The sequence below is a fragment of the Cupressus sempervirens genome, chromosome 9, assembly GCF_028749045.1.
Source record: "Cupressus sempervirens isolate cs-2001-9-10 chromosome 9, ASM2874904v1, whole genome shotgun sequence".
Taxonomy (NCBI): Eukaryota; Viridiplantae; Streptophyta; class Pinopsida; order Cupressales; family Cupressaceae; genus Cupressus; species Cupressus sempervirens.
Window position 1 is genome coordinate 382888966 of NC_143126.1, and position 23783 is coordinate 382912748.

Below are 23783 nucleotides of genomic sequence, written 5' to 3' on the forward strand. Positions count from 1 at the left end.
TAAGTCCGCGTTTCCCAGCAATGTCTTTGCTTGTGTTTAACCTGTGTTTACAAACTTGTGACGACAAACAAAAACAACAAACGGTGAATAAGAGTCATGTTTTTGGTCAATATAATGCCGCATTTTTGGTCAATATTAGGTTTTCTTTCCAGCATGACAAATTTTGTGGCATCTACTTTTTTTAAAAGCCGATGTGTCATTTCCAAGTATTGAAAATGTACCCTAGTTCGTACCTGGTATGGGATATGCATCCGAGTACTTGGTACATGTACCAGGGGTTTGGGCATGCTTACCCTTGCAACCTTGCATAATTCACTTTATCTTATATTTTAAAGTTGTTTTATCACTTAAATTTATCACTTAAGTGACTATAGAGCACTTTATGTTGTATTTTCAGACTTGCTTTTTAAATTTTTCACTGAAGTGACTTTATTAACTATATAGTTTGATTTATTTTTGAGTTTACTTTATATTTTATTTAGAAATCTAAGTTAAATATTACTTTTTGAAATGATATTTGCACATAGTATATTAATTATATATTGTAAATATTATTTTTGACCCAATTAAGTGATATTTCCTCAAAAATCAATTAGACGTGCTTAATTGGTCACTTAAGTTGTGCAAATACATGTATTCCAACCCATTTACATGTTTACATGTAAATGCTTTGAGAGAATGCGATTTTGCACTAGAAATGCATGTAATGGACTTCCTAGAGTCCACTTTGTGTGAAAAACCCCCTTTACATGCAATTGCATCCCGAGAGTGCGATTTGTACTATAAAAGTCATTTTCGTGGACTTAAGACAAATAAAAGCTAAGTTTTTAAATCTGCAATGTGCCTCAAAGAGTGCTACTTGCATGGAAATGACCATTTATATGTTAAAGTGAAATATGTAATGAGGGTCCAAGAGTGCGATTTGCATTGTTCGTTCATGTTGCAAGTTTCAAAACATGTAATGAAGCCAAGAGAGTGCGATTTGCCTCTTGTTTACATATACATGCATTTTAAAATATGCAAACTCTCCAAGAGAGTGTGATTTGACATTGTAACTCATGCATATGCATTTGGAGACCACGATTTTGCATGTTGAAGTAAAAAATGTTTCAAATACATGCATATTTAGGGCACGTTTTTACCAAAAATGCCTAAAAATTTGGATTTTTATCCATGTTTTTGCATTTGGATCCATATTTTATCATTTGTTGAAGACGTTTTTGCATTTATACGTAAACAACGATCAATATATATGCCTTTGTGAGCCACATTCATGCAAAAATGACACAGATTTTTGCATGAAAAGGGCACATATTTTTGTTAAAAACACCCAGAAAATGGTGTTTCCAGCCCATACTTTTGGAACAATAGGGTGTGTTTTTTAGTTTTAATGCTTGCTAGTGCCTTTGTGAATCACATTTTTGAGTTTCCTTGCAAAAAATGATTCATGTTATTGCTGCCAGAGACCATGTTTTTGCTCAAAAAATGTCCAAATGCATGTATTCTTCAAAAATGTTTACATGTTGAAGGTTTGCGATCACATTTTTGGGCATTTACATACAAAAACATCTCATACAAATCCATCAGTTGCAAGCATTGAAAATGTCAAAATTTGTTAGAAATTTGAAATTGGAGGAGAAACTCTCTTTCAAACCTATAAATCTTCCACATATGGCTCTTTGGGCTCCAAGTAAGTTGAAGTTTTCAATCTTTGCTATTTCATTGCATATTTTGGTTCATCCTTGTACATTTTTCCAAACATATGCCACGTATATTGCAAATTTTCTTTAAATAAGATGAAAACTTCCATGTTTAAGTGTTTGGAATTTCCCCAAATTCCAAATTCGAAATTTGGTTAGGAAAGCAACTTGGTATTTGTCATATTTGAGTAAAAAACCAAAGGTGTTTTTGTTTTGATTTCCTTTTTTTTTGAAAAAAGTTGAAGATTTTCCCAAAATGCAAGTGCATATTGCATCCATTCACTTTCCACCTTTTCATGCAAGTGCATTACACCATTTCATATTCCATGAACACATGCCAAAGTACATTGCATCTATTTTCCAATATATGCAAATACATTCATTCACATTTACATGTAATCTCATTCTCCATTCGCATTTACACATAACTACCTCCATACCCGCTTACATGTAATTCCATCCTCCAAACCTAATCACATGTTTACATTAAGTCATGATTACATGTAAATCACTTTACATGTAATTGTATCTGGAGAATCCAACCTTGGTAGAAGGTCACTCTTCAAACACTAAAGTTGTCATTTGTACACATCCATATGCATCCCAACTTGCATTCTTGGCCATACCCACAAAAGCCCATCTTTGCCGACATGCAATCATCTTTGTAAGTCCGACTTTGGCCCTTTTCGCCCAAATACATATGCTTTCCGATTGATTTCCAGCATTATATGTATTCCATAAGTATTAAATCCATACTTCAAACTCTCATCCCTCATGGCTTCGTTATTTTACGTCAAATCCGCTAGTTTTCATGGATCCAATCTCATTGGAGGATGTTTTCATCTTCATGTTGTGGTGCACTCTTCAAGATATGTTAGAATTTCTTGAAAGAACAGAGACATCTCGTCGAGAACATATGTTTTGATCCTTAGGAAGAAGCAACTCATTTGGTCTCCATTTTCCCAATGGTTGTTCAAGAACCTTAGTTCATGTGGGAATGCGCCAAGCACTTTGCTTCAAAAAGAAGAAGAAAAATAAAATTAAAGGTGCTGATGGAAAGTCGTTCCGAGATTACATCCAGACACCATCGAGAAGGTTTTCAAAGTGTCAAAGACTCTAGATTGTGCCAATCTACAAAGGAGAATTGATGCCAACTCAAATGATAAAAACCTTGATCACATCAAGTTTTCAAATGACAACAAACAATTCATCAAAGAGAGTCAGAGGCTATGAAAAGACGAACACCATGGTTATCAAGGTGAATGCAGTGGCACAAAATACAGGAACTCTCAATCTTGTGATCATCCTGGATTGCATCATCAAGTACAAGGCCTTTGTTGACAATCTACAGGATTGATTCATTGAGATTCAATAACCTCAACATTTTATCTTCAAGTGTTTTCTAGCTTTTTTGATGTAGAAGATAGATTGCATATAATCCAATTGCATGTAACTCAAACACATGTAATTCGATTGTATGTCCTCATTACATATAATCCAATAATTTCTCTCACCTAGTTTGACTGGGTCAAAGTTGATTGACATGCTCCCACATTTTCCTTCACTTTTTTCTCAACTCCTTTGCATATATAATGGAGTGCTCTCTCATTGTAAAAATCATCTTTGTTGTATGCAAGAATGCTCTGCCAAACTTGTGCAAGCGTAACTTTGATTGTGTACCAATTTGGGATAAAATTGAATAATAGAAGCAATTGAATTGAAAGCTTTGATTGGAAGCAACTGTGATAGAGAAAATTAGAAGCTTTGACTATAATTTGTGCCTATTGTCTTTGATTCATGTTATTATTGTGTGTTCAACAATAGAGCATAGTGAGTGAAGAAGCAATCGAACCCGAAGCTTTGACTAGGAGTAGAAAAATGTGGCTTCTCTTGCTCATAAGCTTGCTGAAGACTCTAAACTTGTTGCCTAGTAGTGAAGGTGGTTGGTACGTCAACTCCCAAGTCATCTAGAACACCCCAAAGCTTGGTGAACTCAATTCTGTCATGCAAATTTTTCTTTTCCGTCAAACACTTGCATGAACCCACACCCTTTCTTATTCAAAAGAGGAAATGTGCATTCACTCTAGTGATGCTCCCAAACCATTTTGTCTTACAAATGTTACATTCCACTTCGTTGTACCACCACCTATAGTTGTCTGTGTAGTTATCTTTGTTGCAAACTGTTTGAAAGGAGGTTTAGGATCATAACTACCCCTAGCCCACTTTGCTAAAAGAGGAGGGGCAATCTGTAGCTGGTGGACCAAGTGGCCAATCATTCATTGATTCTAAATCTGTTTCTTTATTCTCTTCATCATGCTCAACCTTGTAATGTTCATAAAATAAATCATTTATCAAACTATTGTAATGGGCTGATTGATTTAATGTATCTTGGACCCATTTTTATTTTTGTTTTCGTAGTTTGTGTTGCCGTCGGCTATCTTTGTACACCCTCGAAATGTTTCCTGACAGGTATTTAAGCACGGCTTGTAGGTAGTCTTTAATGATGCTTTTGGATTATTTTCTTTGTACTGCGAATTCCTGTTGGAGTTCTAGATTGTTCGCCATTTCGGAAGTGAAAGATCTTTCCTATTTGGCCTTGCAGTTTCGGTGGGATTCATCCCTCACCCTATTTCGTTGTTGCATGTAATTCTTCGCTCGGACCTGTCAAATCGGAGCACCATCTTTCGGTAATTATTATTTGCATTCAAGTCTCTATTATTGTGTGGATTTTATCAAGATCTCTTGTGTTTTGTGTATGAACCAGATTGTATTTCGTATTGGGTTTGTATACCTAACCGTGTGGCCTCCTGTCATTTTCGTATTGCTTCTTCCTTGGCTGTATGACCTTCACCCTCCATTGCCATACATTGCTCCTGTCACTCATGCACACCATATACGGCTTGCCATACGGACGTCTAGCACTCACCATACATCCTCCTCTCTTCCCCCACCGTACTCCTACAACCACCGTACAACTCTTATTAAGCCATTGTATGGCCTTTTCCTTACCTCGTACGGTCTCCTGTTTGTGCAACGTACGACCATCAACCTTCCCCTACCATACTTCCACTCACTCCATTGTACTGTGCTCCTCCATTTGTTGCCATATGGACCTCCAACTGCACCGTATGGATTCATCCGTACATTACTTGCACCACTCCTCCACCATACGACATACTTTTGGTAGCCTCCCGTCCCTTGCGGACTTCATTCCTGTGCTCACGCACAGACATTATCACCACATAATTTACAAAGGTTCCATGGATCTGAGAATGAGATATTCGGGAGGCAGAAATAGAGGATATTTTAATGATGATCTCAGAAGAAAGTTGAGTAAAGTAAATCTGTCTCCATTTGACGGATCCGAATCCATATCCGCGCAAGCATGGGTAATGAAGGCCAATATTTACTTCCGGTTGAATACTATGTCAGAAGAAGAAGCAATCAAATTTGCGGCCCTGCACCTGGAGGGAGTCATGCATGAATGGTGGCATCATGACACTATCACACTGGGGCATGATCAAATAAATACTTACGCAGAATTCACTGAGGGATTGATAGATCAATTTGATGGTAAAGATCTGGAACTCAATTTCAAAGATTTGGTACAGCTGCGGCAAATTGGATCGGTTGATCAGTACATTGCAAATTTTTTTCAAAAACTCTTTGTTTTGGTCACGGACATTTCCAAAAGAAGATAGGTAGCACTCTTCATGGATGGACTGACATAACATCTGAAAGGTTGGGTAAAGGGGTTCAACCTTGCCACCTTGTTGGAGGCTATCATTAAGGCATGGAGTATGGCATCATCATCTGCGTCATCCTCTTGAAGTTACTCACATGCCAAACTGTTGGCATTTTCAAGGGAAAATAAACCTCTACCCAGGAAGCAGTCGTTGGACAAAGCTACTAGACAGGAACTCCGAAGGAAGAAACTTTTTTGTTTCAATTGCAAGGGACCTTGGTAGCCTAGCCACAGATGCCTCGGAAAAGGGAAGATCCATTACATTGAGGTCGTATCCAATGATGAGGACAAATAGGAAGAAATGCCTGCCGAAGACAACCAACCTCATGGCGAGACCAACATGGTCAGTTTAAATTGTACGGAAAGAATTGCAGCTTTGGTACGGTGGAGAGGAACCATTGCCCTAGCCGGTAGCCCAAGGTGCATAGTTTTTTGTGTACCGAGAACCATCCAAGGACAACGGGTTACAGTGATGCTGGATAGTGGAGCTACTCTAAATTTTGTAAACTCATCTCTGGTGAAGCGAAGGGGTCTACTTACGGAGACACACGCAGTATTTTAGGTCAAGGTTGTCGGAGGGACTCTTCTGCCCTGCACACACCTTGTTCCTCAGCTAACTATCACAATGGCGAATCACACGGTGACCAAGGATTTCTTCATAGTGGACCTTGATGACATGGAGGTTATTTTGGGCATATAGTGGATGGAGAAACTTGATGAATACACTCAGAGCTTCAAATGGATGGATTTCACTTTTGTTGTCGATGGAATGAAGGTTGTTCTCCGCGGAATGGCAAATGAGGGTCTGAAGGAAGTTTCAACACATCGGATGGACGCAATTTTTTGGCGTGATGATGTTGCGTGGGCTGCACATTGTTTAATCTCGGCGAAACTTATAAAAGGACAACGAACACCTCCATAGGATAATGAACTCCAGGATATTTTGAGTAAACATGATAAAGTTTTCATTGACATTCCTCTTGGCGTACTGCCTCATCGAGGGTTTGAACATACTATCGAGTTGGAAACAGGAGCCAAGTTGGTCATAACCACACCGTATCGCCATCCCAAGAAATTCAAAGATGAGATCGAGAAGATGATTCAGGAATTGCTAGAGAAAGGATGGATCTGTCCCAGTTCGAGCCCATTCGCGTCATCGGTGGTGTTGGTCAAAAAGAAGGACGAGATGATGCGCATGTGTGTGGACTACCGTGCCTTGAACAAAAAAATAAAGAATAGATATCCCATTCCAAGGATAGATGAGTTGTTGGATGAATTGCATGGCGCAGTCTATTTTTTGAAAATAGATCTTCGTTTCAGATACCATTAGATTTGCATGAGGGAGGAAGATGTAGAAAAGATGGCCTTCCGTTGTCACTACGGACATTATGAGTTTTTGGTCATGCCATTCAGATTAACAAATGCACCTGCTACATTCCAGTCATGCATGAACCGCATCTTCAACAAACAATTGCTTCTTGGTATTTTTTGATGATCTTATTTATAGCAGGACATGGGAAGAGCACCTGAAGCATCTGAATGAATTCCTAAGTATCATGGTGGAGCAGTCCTTGTTCGCCAAGCAATCCAAGTGTGAATTCAGTATGACAAAAATATTGTATCTGAGGCATGTTGTCAGTAAATACGGAGTTCAAGTGCACTAGGAGAAGATTCAGGCTATCCTTGATTGGCTTCCCCAAAATCGCTCATGGATTTGCGAGGATTTTTCCGACTGTGCAGTTATTACTGGAGGTTTGTGAAGGGTTTCTCTCAGCTCAGCGCACCCTTAATGGATCTGACAAAGAAGGGGTCTTTCTAGTGGAACAAAAAGGCACAACTCACTTTCGAAAAATTGAAAGAGGCAATGAGCACTTGTCCCATACTTGCATTACCTGATTTCACTCGACCATTCATTCTAGAGTGTGACGCGTTTAGAGAAGGCATTGGCGCAGTACTGATGCAGGATAGACACCCCATAGCTTATGAGAACAGGAAGCTTACACAAATGGAACGCTTATATTCCATTTATGACAAAGAAATGTTGGCCAGTGTACATGCACTAACCATGTTTCGGTAGTCTTTGGTGGGTGCCAAGTTTGTCGTCTGTACGAATCACAACAGTTTGCGATATTTTCTGGAGCAACAGGACTTGAATGAAAGACAACAAAAATGGGTAAGCAAGGTTCAGGCTTTTGATTTTGACATTGAATATGTGAAAGAGAAGAACAATGTGGTTGTTGATGCCTTGTCCTGGAAACCTGCCATCTGCTCACTAGACTAGATTTCAGTTGACTGGAAGGCACATCTGTTGGTAGAATACTCTGAAATGTAATGACCCCCTTCTTGAGTAGAATTTAATAATAAATGATAATAAACTATATTTTAAAAGAAAAGTAAACATAGATAAAATAAAATAAAAGAGAGATTAAGTATTAATAAGATGAATATAACATTATAATATCACCATAGTTAAAAGTAATATATTATATTAATACAATGATATATTATATTAAAATATATAATGAAATGACATAAATAATATAACATCAAACAAATCAATGAATCAAATAAATAATATTTTAACATAACTCTAAATTATATTGTCCATTATTGAAATATATCAAATATAATATTTGATTAGATAATATAAGTAATATAATACATATATAACATCATTTAAAAAGAAATACATTAATTTATGAAACCCTTCAATATAAATAAAACATGTTGAACTAAATATAATGAGCGGTGGTGACCATTCATTTATATGCATATATAAGGCATTGAAGGGAATAGGTGGGGGGACCAGATTGGACATCAGTAACCTAATGTCATATAAAGCAGAGGAGGAGATCACACCAAGTGCATGAGCCAATAGAGGAGGAATAACCATCGAGCAAGACAAAGGTATCAGCAGATACTGAACAGTCGGACATCAACAATATTAAAAGAAGCATTCCTACGTAGAGTGACAAAGCAGCATTCCAATCACCACCGGTGTGGGTAATAGATAAGACAAAGCTCAAGCCAATTTGAAAGACGGGCATTACGTGACATTCAAAGCATTAACCGAAGGAGAGAAGGATCGCACAGTGAGCACATGCGATCACCCTTCACTGAAAATGATAAATCTGATGTCGAGTAGAGGGGAGAAATCTACCAATCATAACCGGAACATTCAATACGATCCTAAGAATAAGCCAATGAATTCCTAGAGGTTACAAGCACCTGCTGTATGTAAGAACAGAAAATAGTGAGTTAAATCAAAAGGTTAATCCCATCCATTGAAAGGGCAGAGATAATAGTGAAGGAAGCACTATCACCAACCCAGTGACTTGTACAAGGACAAACAACCAACTACCGTCTGAAGCCAATCCAATTTATCGGGCTAAGCCAATTGGTGCAGATTTATATATTTGGATCAGACATAAGGAAAAAAGCTCTAATAATAATGCACACGCTAGGGCCGACATAGAGAGGGTAAGATAGACATGAATAAAGCTTATCTATTCAGCAAGTACATATCATTAAGGGAAGATTCACTTATCATCATCAAATGCAAAGAGCATCAGTCAAAAACAAATGTATAATTAGGCTTCAGACTGCTATAAGTTATGCTAGTCTACGAATTACACTCATTAACATTGATCACTAAGCTTCAACACCAACTTCTAAGGGACCAACAACGGGGTCATTAGATTGAGACAATTTGTTCTTTGTCGAGGAAGAACACAATTATGATCGAGATTATGGTAAACAAGTTTATTTGTGTGAAACTAAAAATAAAAATAAAAGAAAATATATACAAGTCTTTGAAGATTTGAGAACATTGTCCCTATATTTGAAGCTGGATGGATAGGGGACATTACATGAAAACACATTTGCCTGTGAGCTAATGGATGACAACACCCAGGATGATTGATACAGAGTGGTGGATGACATCATCTACTATAAGAATCGGATATTTTTGGTGCTGGAATCCAAATTAAAGTAGAAAATCTTGAAGTACATGACTCACCCTTGGCTGGACATCTGGGTTTCCTCAAAACTTACAGAAGTCTCTAGGAGAGGTTTTCATGGAAAGGACTCAAAAGGGACGTGTTACAGTGTGTAAGGGAATGTGCGGTTCGCCAGCAAAACAAATCCAAACATACTCTACCTGCCGGGTTATTGCAACCTTTGCCAATTCTAGAACATAAGTGGAAAAGTACCTTGATGGATTTCATAACAGGGCTTCCTAAGGTGAACGGAAGGAATTGTATTTTCATGGTGGTTGACAGATTGACAAAGTACACACATTTCTTCGCCATCTCGTTAGATTTTTAGGCCGCACAAGTTGTAGAATTTTTCTTTTGAGAAGTCTTTCGTTTGCATGGGTTACCTCGAAACATTGTCAGTGATTAGGACGGGTGGTTCATCAATATCTTCTGGACAAAACTGTTTCAATTGGCAAGGACAAAATTGTCACCAAGTACTAGTTACCACCCTTAGATAGATGGACAAATGAAGATTGTGAACAAGTGGCTCAAATGTTACCTTTGAAACTATGTCTTGGCACAACAACGGGCGTGGGTCAAATGGATACACTTGGGAGAATATTGCTACAATAACACGTATCACGTCCATTGGGATGACACCATTCAAAGCTCTGTACGGGTACAAACTCCTATCCTTCATCGACATAGTATTGGGAGACAACTGTGCACCGAGGGCAAAGGATTGGCTTTAGGAGGGATAGGACATCCTACGACACCCGAAGGAAAACTTGCAACGTGCACAAAATCAATAAAAGATGTACGTCGACAAACACTGAATGGAGAGGAGTTTCGAAGTAGGAGACTTGGTTTATCTCAGGCTCTAGCCATATTGACGATCTTTATTGAAGAAGGGAAAAGAAAAATTGAAGCCATGTTTTTATGGCCCTATCGCATCATCCATCGCATTGTTGAAGTTGCTTACGAGCTAGAACTTCCAGAGGGAAGCCGTATTTATAACATCTTTCATGTTTCATGCTTGAAGAAAGCCATAGGGTAGAATGTCATGGTAGCCACAAACCTCCCACCACTCAATGAAGAAGGCAAGCTCATATTGGAACCGACCGAGATCATCGAAGTTCATGAGAACTCTGTGGAACCGCACTATGAAGGAATATTTGGTGCATTGGAAACACTTGCCATTGAATGACGCGACATGGGAGGGCGAGCACATTCTCCAGCACCCGGCATTGCATTTACTTGAGGACAAGCAAAATTTGGAACGAGAGGACTATAATGTTCCTGTTATAAAATAAATCATTTATCAAACTATTGTAATGGGCCGATTGATTTAATGTATCTTGGACCCATTTTTATTTTTGTTTCCGTAGTTTGTGTCGCCGTCGGCTATCTTTGTACACCCTTGGAAAGTTTCCCGACGGGTATTTAAGCATGGCTTGTAGGTAGTCTTTAATGATGCTTTTGGATTATTTTATCTGTACTACGAATTCCTATTGGAGTTCTGGATTGTTCGCCATTTTGATAGTGAAAGATCTTCCCTATTTGGCCTTGCGGTAAAATGGGATTCATCCCTCACCCTATTCAGTTGTTGCATGTAATTCTTTGCTCAGACCTGGCAAATCGGAGCCCCATCTTTCGGCAATTATTATTCGCATTCAAGTCTCTATTATTGTGTGGATTTTATGAAGATCTTTTGTGTTTTGTGTATGAACAAGATTGTATTCTGTATTGGGTTTGGATACCTAACTGTGTGGCCTCCCGTCATTTCCGTACTGCTTCTTCCTTGGTTGTACGGCCTTCACCCTCCATTGCCGGACATTGCTCTTGTCACTCATGCACACCAAGTATGGCTTGCCGTATGGACGTCTAACACTCACCGTACATCTTCCTCTCTCCCCCCACTGTACTCCTACAACCACCGTACTACTCTCGTTAAGCCACTGTATAGCCTTTTCCTTACCTCGTACGGTCTTTTGTTTGTGCAACATACGGCCATCAACCTTCCCCTACCGTACTTCCACTCACTCCACTGTATTGTGCCCCTCTTTTTGCTGCTGTACGCAGCTCCAACTGCACCGTATGGATTCATCCATACATTACCTGCACCACTCCACCTTATGACATACTTCTGGTAGCCTCTCGTCTTGTGCGGACTTCATTCCAATGCTCACACACAGACATTATGACCACATAATTTACTATTTTTTTTACCACATCGGTAGCACAAAACATCACAAGCCTCGAGGTTATAATTTTCTAGGCTTCTATGAGAATGGGCATTTAAATCTATCTCATTGTCACTTTGATTTGACCCACTTGAGTCATGACCTTGGGAGGTCATTTTCACATTGCATTTCACAAACTAAAAAAAATATAAAATAAATACATGTATCAGCCTATACCCTTCAAAATCACAATTTCTTTAAGTAAGATTTAAGTAACAAAAATTTGGAAATGAAACAAGAACCATCTACTAAAATCTAGAAATGAAATTCAAGTAAGAACTAAGAGCTACAAGCTAGAAACAAAAAACAATGATTGTGACTTGAAAAGTCAGAAAGAAAATAAAAAATATGAAAAATCCTACCTTATGCTTCACAAATTTCTTGAACAAGCTGAAAAATCTTGCTTCTCTTCTTCTTGTTCCTTACTCCTCTTTGCCTTCCACACACTTTCTTCACTCAAATAATCTCCTTTGTATGAGTTCTTCACTCTTCTTCTTGCTGCTGTTGCAAAAATTAGAAAACCATGAAATGAATAGAAATGAGAAAACACAGAGGTTTAATAGGATTTCAACCTCTAAATGGGCCCCACATACCCTAGGTTTTGCAAACAATAAAAAACAATATAAAAATCCTTTTAAAATTATATTTTTTTTGCACTTTTTATTGTCCCAAAAGGGGGGATGACCGGTTGTCCCCAACTAGGTTGAGGAACATTTTCCTGTCCCCAAATCGCCAACAGGGATGTATGGACGTCCCCTACTGGCGGCAAATTGGTGGTGCCACTTGGGATGCCAGATCACTGTCACCTCGTCCTAGGTGCATCCTCATCTCGGTTGCGGCAGCCAAAACTAATGCGGATGTGTCCCCGTGTTACTATGATTATTATATTCATATGTTTTATTATTATTATCCATTATTATAAATTTATAATATTTACAATGTTACTGTATTTATATTTTTCTATTGTATTTTATCAATTTATATTATATTAATAGGCAAGAGCCTACAACACAACGGTAAATTGTGAGCCTCTTATCCGAGATGTCTTGGGTTCAAATCTACTCATTAAATAAATAAATAATAATAATTAATCAAAACACAAAATAATTAATGTTGGCTTTGGCCTCTTACCAATAAACAATTTTTTTTTTATTATATTATACTATTAATATATTTATTTTTAATAATCAATTATTGTCTATTTATCAATTAATTTATTTTTATTATTTGTTAAATCCTAGTTAAGAAGGGGATACTATAGTTTGCCCTTCCCGAAATCGCTTGTCCTCAAGCAATGTGAACCTCTGGTGCAACCCCGATCTTGAAATGACAATTTGACTTGAGGTTAGAACTGCAATACATTCACGTATATAATCTTATCAACTTGAAAATATTTCAAATAAATTTAAATAAAATTTATCTTGATGTACAATAACACTTGTGATTCTCCAGAGTAAAGAAGAAAATGAGGAAAGGATGAAGAATTTGGACATTAATATTGATACCGAGATCAATACTATGACCACTACTAAGCCTAGGAATGTGGTGGATGGAAGGGATGATGCTAAACATTCCTTTCTTCACACTGCTAAGCTTAAAGCAGAGACTTCTCTTTAAGGTGACTCTTGGCTGTATAATGAAATAATGGTTCTCAAGAAGAAAATGGGGGTTATGCAGAAAGAATTGGATGTTGAACGCACTAGGAGAAACTAGATGGAAGTGCAAATTGGTAACATCCTTGAGAAGCTTAAAGAAAATGAGCAGGAGTTTCATCACCTTATAAAGGAAAGTGGTAAAAAAATGGAATAAGTCACTCTCAGTCTATGTGCCATAGCGGTCACTTTGGGTAAGAAGAGTAATGAGGAGATAATATCTCCTGGTAATGCAGGGATGGGGAGTCCAGGTGGCCCTAGTAAGAGAACCAAGCAAAGCGCAAGGAAAAAGGTTGCTGAGGCTCTTGAGGCACCTGTTCTTTCTCCGGTTGACATTATCTAGAGTATTGCAAAAGCAGGTAAAGAGGTGGCAAACATTATCAAAGAGTTGCTATAGGTGTTGGTTGTGGTGCGGGTGTGTTGGTTGCTGATTTGGGCGGTTTTTCTAGTCTTTTCTTTTTTGCTTTTCATCTTGTTTAAATTCTAGGTTTTAATTCCTTGTAAAACTTGGTCGTTTTTTATGGTTTAAACTTTTGGTTTTAGGTCCTTGTAAAACCTAGTGGAGCTTTATTGTTTATCTTTAGTGTTTTGTAAAGGGTTTCGGGTCCCTTCAAAACTTGCTTTTATCGTAATCTAAAACACTTGTGATTCTCCCCTTCCTAAGTGTTTCTTGCTTTTTGGTTGTGTAACTTTAGAGATTTAGAGTTTTGTCTTAATTCCTTTCTAAGAATTATGTCATTCATTAAGATGTCCTCGTAACTTCAACACTCACTAAGAATGCCCTTGATCCAATATTGACAGAATATCCTTAATCTTAACACTTGCTCAGAATGTGCCCTGAATTGGTTACACAATTTTCTATTGATGTTGCTGTGTGTCCTCCTATCTCTCCTAAAATGCATTTAGATGATTTTCATTAAATATCCCAATAGAAGGAATGAAGAGTCTCTACGTACTCAAGGGATACAATCCATCATGATAAGTAATCCCTTCCTAACGATAATGTTGCCTCTCCCAAAACTAATTTTGTGCTTGCATTGGTTGTTTTGGAGCTTCATGTGTTTCTAAACCTTGCAGAGTTTGTGTGGTTTTACCCCTGCATAGTTTGTGTGTTTTGGTGATATCCAAGCCATGTTTGAGTCAACCGCAGACCTCAATCTTATTTACTTTGTGCTGGATCTTTTTTCCCACACACTTGTCATTCAATCTCCCTTATATCCTTGTTTTTGATCATAATACCATGTAATATTTTGCTATTTTTCATATGTATATTGATATATATTATCTTGATTATTAGTAATTATTATTTCATAGACAATATATTAATAGTATTCCTTTATATTTTGTAATGAGATTATTATGTTAGGATTATATTATATGCAATGTCCCTTGTGGATGAGACATGAAATATGATTCATCTTCTTGGATTATTATATATTTTTAATATTGTCTTATTATATTAATGAATTATAATTATTATAATATTATTATATTATTATATTCATATATTATATTATTATTATTGTCATCAATAATAATATAATAATCACAATGTTACTTTATTTATATTTTTCTATTGTATTCTATCAATTTATATTATACTAATAATATATTTAATTTTTTAATCAATTATTGTCTATTTTTCAATTAGTTTATTTTATTTATTTATTAAATTCTAGTTAAGAAGGGGATATCACAAATCATTAAAACACAGAATAGTAACAAATAAAATAATAAGCTAGAAAGAAGTCTCTTGCAATTTTAGTAATTAGGTCAAACCATAAGAAATTACATAAGAGGGCATTATACCCCCAAGAAATGACTTTTTTTTTTAAATTTCTGCTTTTGACATTAGTCACTTGATAAAAATTATACAAATAAAGTGGCCCACAACCTTAGTTTAAGACTACTTCATTTAATTCTTTGAATTAACCTACAAGAATAAAATAGGCTAATTAAACACTCTGAAGTGCTTAAGTCAGAGAAGGGAATATAACGGGGAGTATTTTAGTTAATAATATGATTCCTTCTTTTATTCTCCGAATTAGCCTATGGGAATAAAATAGGCTAAAGGAATGCTCCCGAACATATAAGCACTTTTCTTGAAGATTGGGCATTTTTGTTCATCATTTTGCTTGAGGATGAAAGCCCTCTTGGCATTGGGATTTGGAGGATGAAGACCTTTTGGATTTATTACATGGATTATGGCATCATCCAAATATTTTGTTTGGAAGTAGAGGTATTAGAGGTGTAATGTTACATGTCTTACAGTTAGTGATCCTTTTCTTCTGTTGTAGAAACTGGCATCTTATAGAAAAAATCTGTCTTCAATTTTATTTTGTAAATTTAGCAAGAAATTTACTTCAGATCTTACTTGTAGCATGCTCAGTTGCTGCTTTCATCTGGAGTATCAAAATGTTTTAATGAAAAAAAGATAGGGCTTTCTGTTTTTGCTTTATCAAGATAATTGTTGAGTTCTGAAGGAGAAATTTTACAGAACAAAATAATTTCAAGCAAAAGAGTGTACCACATGTCAAATAAGGACTTGTGAAGAGAATTGATTTGTGCAGAAGCAATCTCCATAAAAAATTTCAAGTCTCAAAAGGGTACAGCTTCGACCCTTTTTTTGTATTTGTTTTCAAGTATCAGCACAGCTCTAGAGCTTTCCCAACCTTCAAACTTTCGAGAAATGAAGCGAATGCAGCCATAACATTAGATGCTTCTTTTTGTAATATCTATTCTGATCCCTTCTACTCAAGAATGGCAGCAGCACATGGTGCATGAGGACAAGTATATCATCAAAAGGCTATCTTTTGGTTTTTTGTGATATTCATTTTGCAGTGTCTTAGGTTCTTCCAACTGTTGCTTAGAGCCTTGATCACTGAATAACATGGCTCTTTGATGCCAACACTCTCCCTTTCTTGTTATGGGCATCAAACTAGCAGATCTAACAAAAAATCGCTAGTAATACTTGCTATGCAATCTGACAATGTCCATACAACCTAAAAACCTAATAAATGATCTAAAATATTTTCAGTTGTGCATAATTCTAGGCAACCTGAGGCCAATCTGGCAGAAAATAGGAGAGAAATATGCATATCCAATAACATGGACAGGACCCAAACTGACCCCTGGCCAAGTTTCTCACCTTCTCTTGCGGAATGGATAGGCCCTTCTTCAATAACCTACTATGTGGTCAAAACTTAGGGCAGAAAGGTGTTAGTATCTTACCAAAATCGGAGGCCTCTTTTATTGCAGATCGACAGAAGACCCAGAAATGCTCACCCACATGCCCTAATCCAGATTTGAAACTTTCAAAGGGGAGAAATCTGGAAAAAAAAACTTTCTCATCCTCTTTGACATAAAGACATAGCATTGAAAAATAATCTGCCTTTTGGAATGCATTTCCGTAGCACCAAAATTGTCTCAATTCTTCGCATTACAAGATTTGACAAAGTATCTCTTTTAGATTCAAAACCACAAATTTAACTCAATGGAACTTCTTGAATACTATCCTAGAAAGCCATTAAGGCCAACCTGGCAAAAATCTCAACATTATATAATTACATAGTATATATGGTATTCACTGCTTCATAAAATTTACAAGTCACTATTGGTGCCCCTTCACATTCTTAATATGTAAAATTATTAATGAAACATATTTGATGTTACAAAAACAAGTTGAATACCACAAAGCTCTTGGGTTTGGAGACATTAACTCCATGTTTATAATAAACCTCCAATTGTCCCAATTGGAAGTGTTATACCTTTATGGAGAACACACTCCACAAATCAAGGTTTCTTTGTTATTATAATGATTTCTATTGTTGATTTATGCATTTAATAGTAAAATTCAACAAATAATATAGTGAGTCCGTATAATAAAAAAGAAAACTATTGTTTTGAATTATGCTCTCTTTAGTTGTCTGATGTAATTAATTCATATTCAATTTAACAATCTCATATGTCTTCAAATGAAAATTATATGCTAGATATTTTAGTGATGAAATTATTCAACTATATGAAATCCATATCTTGATTTGACTTTAATTTTATAGGTGATTTACAAACTTCAATAAAAAGGTGGTTTAGATTTGAAGTAATTTTCTTGATTATTGTTAGTTTGGATTTTTGGTAGGGGGAATTTGGAAAAAGAGCAAAAGATATTGTCACGAAGACGATTGTAGAAGTTGAGAAAAGATTCAAGGCAGAGATTGTTTCTCCAAATGCATGGGAAAGGTAATTGTAGACCCTTACAACTAAATAAACAAAGTCAACAAAAAAGCCTTGAACATAGAAGGGAAGGTTTGTGTCCTATTGTCAGTTCAATCAATAAATGAAATTGGTAAAAACATAAAGTGAGAGAGATGGCCAATCAATCGTAAACTGACCTTTATTTGCAAGGCTAATTAATGCACTTTACCCTATTATCAAGTTACAAAGTATAATGTTGTGTTTTTATATTATGCATTTATCTCCAACATCTATGTACTTTTATAAGTTCACATATGATTTGATTTTATGACCATTAGACAACCTTAATGGAGATTATGTATAATAATGAAAACCAGACTCATGTCCTTTCCCCTTATGTTTTTGTTCAATGAAGGCTAGGTTGTAGTGTATGGAACTAGTAGTGTGCAAAATAACATATTCCATGTCTAAGTTAGAAATTAAGTTAATTTATAGTAATCTTGCCATCACTTTGGAGATTTGATTCAATCTTCATATTTATTATTTGTCACCCTAGTTCAAGTTCGTGAGTGACGAATTGATTGAGACCATATTCGCACTTACAGATCTGAACATCTAGCAGCCCATCTCTTTTTTCCCACTTGCTGTTTAAACTTACGAAATGATGAGAACTTCATATTGCATACTAAGGTGGCGTACTGAGTGAGCTAGAATTGAATTGCAAAAAGGTAGAAGGGATTTAGGCCAGCATTGCTTTATCATCCTAGGAGTATACTACTTGTTTGCAATATTGTTCACAGTCTATGTTCATCACTAGTCAAGGGTCTAACTAAGGACAACAACAGCCTTGCAACCGACTAGATTGCCAAATGGTGTTTATAAATGCTACTTGATCCTTATCAAACTTGGAACATTTTGAAGAGGCAAACAAATGATAGATGGCATGATTCAGCTAGATCAGATCTATGAATTAATGGTTCAGTTCATGCATTAAGTTTGGGTTCTATTGATGTATATTTTGTGACCATACCAACAGTAGAATAAAATATTGATATATCCTATCCTCTCTTGAGAAAAATCACGTGTATGCCTTTTCACTTTTAAGTTGCTTTTTCGCTTTTTGATGCTTTATTGGACTTCTTTTTTTGGTGGTGTTTTTTTATTGCTTTTTACCAAGATGGCTTTTTTAGGAGTTTAGGTTTTTGAAATATTTTTAGACTTCTTTTTCCAGAGGTTGCTTTACATCCTCTTCAACCAGTGTTCATCAATTGCCTGGAATGACTTGCCAAAAATTAACTTACTATAAATAATTAGTTTGTTCAAATACAAAAAGCTAGGGCAATCTGGGACTTGGTAAACTAGATATCCCTGAAAAGTAGGAGACCCTAAAAAATATGATTATTGTCAAAACCGCAAAATGAAGACAATGCGAGACTTACTAAAACTACAAATCCCTACAAAATAGGAAAGCCAAAAAAATATAACTTCACTAAAAGACTTAAAATTTCAGCAGTTTACACTTGGAAGGAGTTTCAACTCAATGCTTCATTCAAATTTAAATTTCTTCATTATGAATGAATGAATGAAATATTTTAAAGTAGCCTATGGGATCCACAAGCTAGCATACATCCCAAGAAAGAAGGAAGAGAACTTAAGCAAGCTATAATAACTTGATTAATTCGTTTCTTTGCTGATGGATTTTGATAATCGGATTTGCGGTGTTGCCCAACTCTTTTTCCTCAAATATGTAGTTCAAACTTCAACCTGCCTTCCTCTAAAGTCTTTGCATATCGGGATCTGATGTCTTTTTATGCCAATCGCTCCATGATAAAGTGGTGTTCCATCACAAAAACCCATATGTTGTGGAATGGGCACACCCTGTTTTCCAATTCCTCTTTTGGAATGCTCCATCTACCTGTTTCACATCTCCATTGATGGGAGCTAGTTCTAAGTTGGGCTATGAGCATTTTGTTCTCCATTTAATATTTGCTCCTGTATATGCTTTTTTCTCATGATTTGTTGTGGGATTAAATTCCTTGATATAATCAGATTTTTTCAGCCATTGTACCTTGTCCATATGATACTTTGAAGCTTTTCACAAACAAACTTGTTTAATTCTTCATTATTAACCCGACACTCTTGAGTGTTAACATCTCATTTTTTCATCCACTTGTCCTTTTGCTTCATCTGCATACCTTTTCTCATATCTAGCCTTTCCTTCATGACTAACTTAGGCCAATGGTGGCTTTCCATACCCTGAGTTTTCTTTAGGTAACTTAGTAGCCAAACCATTGCAACGACTTGGAAAGGAAAGGAGCCAGCTTTCACTGATAAGATCTCATAAGGCATAGTTGTCTTGATTTTGATGCTGCTGAAAATGAAGTGTTTTTTAATTTTCTCAACCTGTCTCCACTTCTGATTTGACATACTGCTGCCCCAAATTTTACACCTGTACAAGACAGCTGGGGTGACCAGCAGTCCAAACATCATTCTCTTGGTCTTCCAATCCCATAATTCTGCCTTTCTACCCTTATTTTATAGAGAATACAACGCTTTCCAGCCCCCTTGAATTCCTTTTGTTCTGCATGTTTCCTAGCTGAGCTTGGTTTGAAAATCGATTCCCAGACATTTGTACTCATTCGCTATTTCTAGAGGATAACCTTGAAAAAGAAAGTGCTTGAGGGCTTCCTATTTCTCGTTAAGGAAAAGATCATAGCTTTGGTTTTACTAGTGTTTACTTGCATTCCCACTTGACAAAAAATTTCTAATGCTTTCAAGTGTTCTCTCAAACCATTGGCCATCCTAGCGATTATGACGAGATCGTCTGCATATAAAAGTAGTTTTATCACATAGCTTGCCAATTGTACCCCGTCACCATTGGACTTGTATAACAATGCTTCTAGTTTGTCAATGTAAAGCCCAAACAAATTTGGAGATAATGGGCACCCCATTTTGACCCCAATGTCTCTGCTAAAGCATTCTGACATCCCCTCTATAGTTCTAATTTTAGCCTTATTGTACTCATACAATCTATGAACTATAGACCTATGTTCATTAGGAATTTCTAGATCTTCCATTCTATCCTAGAGTTTATCATGCGACACCATGTCAAAAGCTTTTTTATAGTCCACAAAAAAGAAAGAAAGCCTCATTCCCCTCGGTGTTCCATATTTTTTCAACTAGGAATCCAAGACTGAGACTGTGATCAATAGTGATACTTTTGTCTAAAACCTGATCTAGGTGGACCTAGAAAAGCTATAGTTTTCACAGTGTCGATACTCTCAAAATCCACATCATTTTTGAAGAGCTCAGAAAATTGGACTACACGCAATTTGAACGGGGTCAAAAGGAGTTCATACATAGAAGTTATGTATGGTCATTGGTCTGGTCAACTGGCAAACTAGCACTTGACTAAAAAAAGGTGAAAATTGGATTGTCTCGAATCCAAGTAAAAATTATTCCAAATTGTGCTCATTGCGCTGATTCTGAAACTATTTTCAGTTTCACAAAAGGAGCCCGTATGAAGTTATGGCCGGTCAAAGTTACCCAAGGAAAGGGTTGACTGTATGATATCAACAACCCAATCAACAGAATCAGCCAATCAGAAAATGATACGTGGAAGATGGATAGTAATGTGGCAACACATGTGGCTATGGTAATGTGTACGAGTGACCAATTAGAACAAGTCTTGTGTCCTACCAAGTTCAAATCACTTGATGCCATGTGGCACCTAGTTGGACACTCATGTTTACCGTACTGGTAAAGAAATCAACGCATACAGACAATGGAACAGAATAGCAGAATTATATTCGCATATACTAGACATACATTACGCTTCATAATATCCGTGATAAAAGATGATTTACAATGATCCTAGACGGGATATAAATACTATCCGCCAAACCTTCCCGGAGGAGTCCGTTGGCCACAAACATTATATCCGCTACAAACTATTTACCCGTCGGCTACAAAATACAAAACACCGATGACAATCATTCCATCGGCTACAGAAACACCGCCGGGACCATCCAGTTGGCTGACACCATCCCCCCAAAAAGAAGAGTTATCTCTGGACGACAATTACAAAATATCTGAGACAAATTAACAAACAAAATACATTATCAGAGTGACTACAACAAGAAAAATCTGCTTTTGTCACATCACTTCCACATTCATTCCGTTACATCTGGAGCCTCTGCTAACACAATACTGTTTTCAATTTCTTGGTACCCTGAGCCAAGTGTCGCTGCATTGCCTCCAACTGGATGATCAGCTCCTCCCAAGCTCTCTACGCATCCACCAAGACAGCCTCTTGGCCAATACCTACTCCCAATGCCTCCGGTACACAGACAATCCATGCCTGCAGCAACTTCAACTCTTCTCAATTCTGTCGTCATTTTTTTTTTTAGCAAACCCTCCTACTTCTGTTTGTTTGTTGCTGTTCCGACTCTCTACAAGTTCCTCCTTCCATCGCTTTTGTTTTCCGCGGCCATGTTCTGTGCGAAACTCCAACAATACCTCTGGCTTAATATTTCGTTTTCTCCCATGGAAGCTTACAACAACTAAAACCATGAACATGTTACAAGATTCAAGAAGAGTTGGCAGATTAACGGATTTCCGGATGATTGATTAACAGAGGAACAAATGTGTTCCTTATAAAGAATTACAAGGATGTTGTTTCTAAAAGAAACAATGTAGACTGAAGACGGAATTAGAAACAAAACTAGAGACAGGATAGGAAACATTCCTATCTGGACTGAAGACAAAAGAGATGGGATAGGAAACATTCCTATCTAGACTAAAAGACGGACTATAGACAAGTAGTTGACTATTATAGAAATTATAAGATATTATCTTAATAACCTCCCTTAATGGTCAACGTACGGATGTTGGAACATTCTGTGATAACTGAGACCCTCCCTAGATCTACAGAATGCTGAAACCAAGAAGCTTTGCCAGAAGAGTGCTATGACTCATAATAAGTTGCAATTACAAAACTTCATTTTTGTGGAAAAAACGGTAAAACCTAGAATCTCACACAACCTTGCGTATTACAGACAACTTGAAATGATTTTTGAGGAGAAAATTGACAAACCCAAAAAAACAGAAACAAATTCAGAAGGCGAAAAATGCAGCTTCGCCTTGATCAGGAAGCTCGACAACTTGTGCTGTTGGCTGGGAAGCATTTTGCCTTGCTTGGGCAGCCAAACGTTTCCGGCACTCGAATTTCATATGGCTGAACTTGTGACAGTAATTACACTGTACATTTTGCTTCGTAGAGCCATCCAAGGATTGAGCAGAAGGTTGGTGCTGGGAAGGCTGAGAAGATTGATGGTGCCAATGTTCTGTTGAAAGGATTTTGCAGCAAATGCCTGCTCTGAGGAGGCTGTAGAAGCACTGTTGCCAAATTGTTGTTTCCAACGATCCTGCTGCATAAGTTTGGTGCATAATTCTGGAAACTTCAGATCAACATTAGTTGACCTAATGTTGAGTGTTTCTATGAAGTGCTCATAGGATGTTGGTAGACTTTTCAGAGTGATGACTACCATATCCTCTTCCTCCATTTTCTGACCAATAGCTTCGAGCTGATCGCGGATGTCCTTAATCTTTGTCAGATGCTCTTGTAAGGACATACGTTCATCCATCATAATGGAGAACAACAGATTCTTTAGAAAGAATGCCCGACTTTTGTCAGATGTTTCATGCAGCTCCTTCAGATATTTCCAGATTTCTGCAGCTGACTTGCCGAAAGGAATTTGTGGTAGCTGATCATCGATAATAGAGAGCTTAAGAAGCATAACAGCCTCTCGATTGCGATCATCAAACTTGTCCTGTTTTGCTTGGTCGGAGATCGGACGAGTCTTTGTGCCCAGAACAAGCTCATCCAAATGACGATATTCGAAGATTGTCAACATGCGCTGCTTCCAGTGATTATAATTGTGGCCATTGAATCGTAGACTACCCTCCAACATCATATTAGTCAAAGATGCCATTTGCACGAAGTTCGAGGCAATGCTGAGGCTGACCCAAAAAAAAAGACAAGTGCCCAGAAGAGTAGACAAAGAACTCAGAAGGAATCTGTAGTCGCAATGTAAATCCGCCGGTCGAAAATCAAGGCATGGAAAATGAGGTACCCAAAAAATTCTGACGAAGACCCAAATGAGGTCTCGAAAAATCCACCAAGAATCCGCAAACAAAATAATATCAGACGTGATTTGCTAAGCACGATTTTACCAGTCATGAGCAGATAAAAACGGCTTTCATTTTGCATG

General features: G+C 37.0%; 1 protein-coding gene across 5 annotated transcripts in view; it reads left to right on the plus strand.

Annotated features, from left to right (window-relative positions):
• LPA1 (tetratricopeptide repeat (TPR)-containing protein) overlaps positions 1-23783 on the plus strand; it is a 259238-nt gene that overhangs the window by 105999 nt on the left and 129456 nt on the right. For 3 of the 5 annotated variants that reach the window (XM_089800232.1, XM_089800233.1, XM_089800231.1), the window contains exon 7: positions 17456-17556. The exons of the other annotated variants lie outside the window; for them this stretch is intronic. In XM_089800232.1, coding sequence (XP_089656358.1) covers positions 17456-17556 — 101 coding nt within the window. The remainder of the gene's footprint in view (positions 1-17455; positions 17557-23783) is intronic. 5 annotated transcript variants of the gene reach the window in all.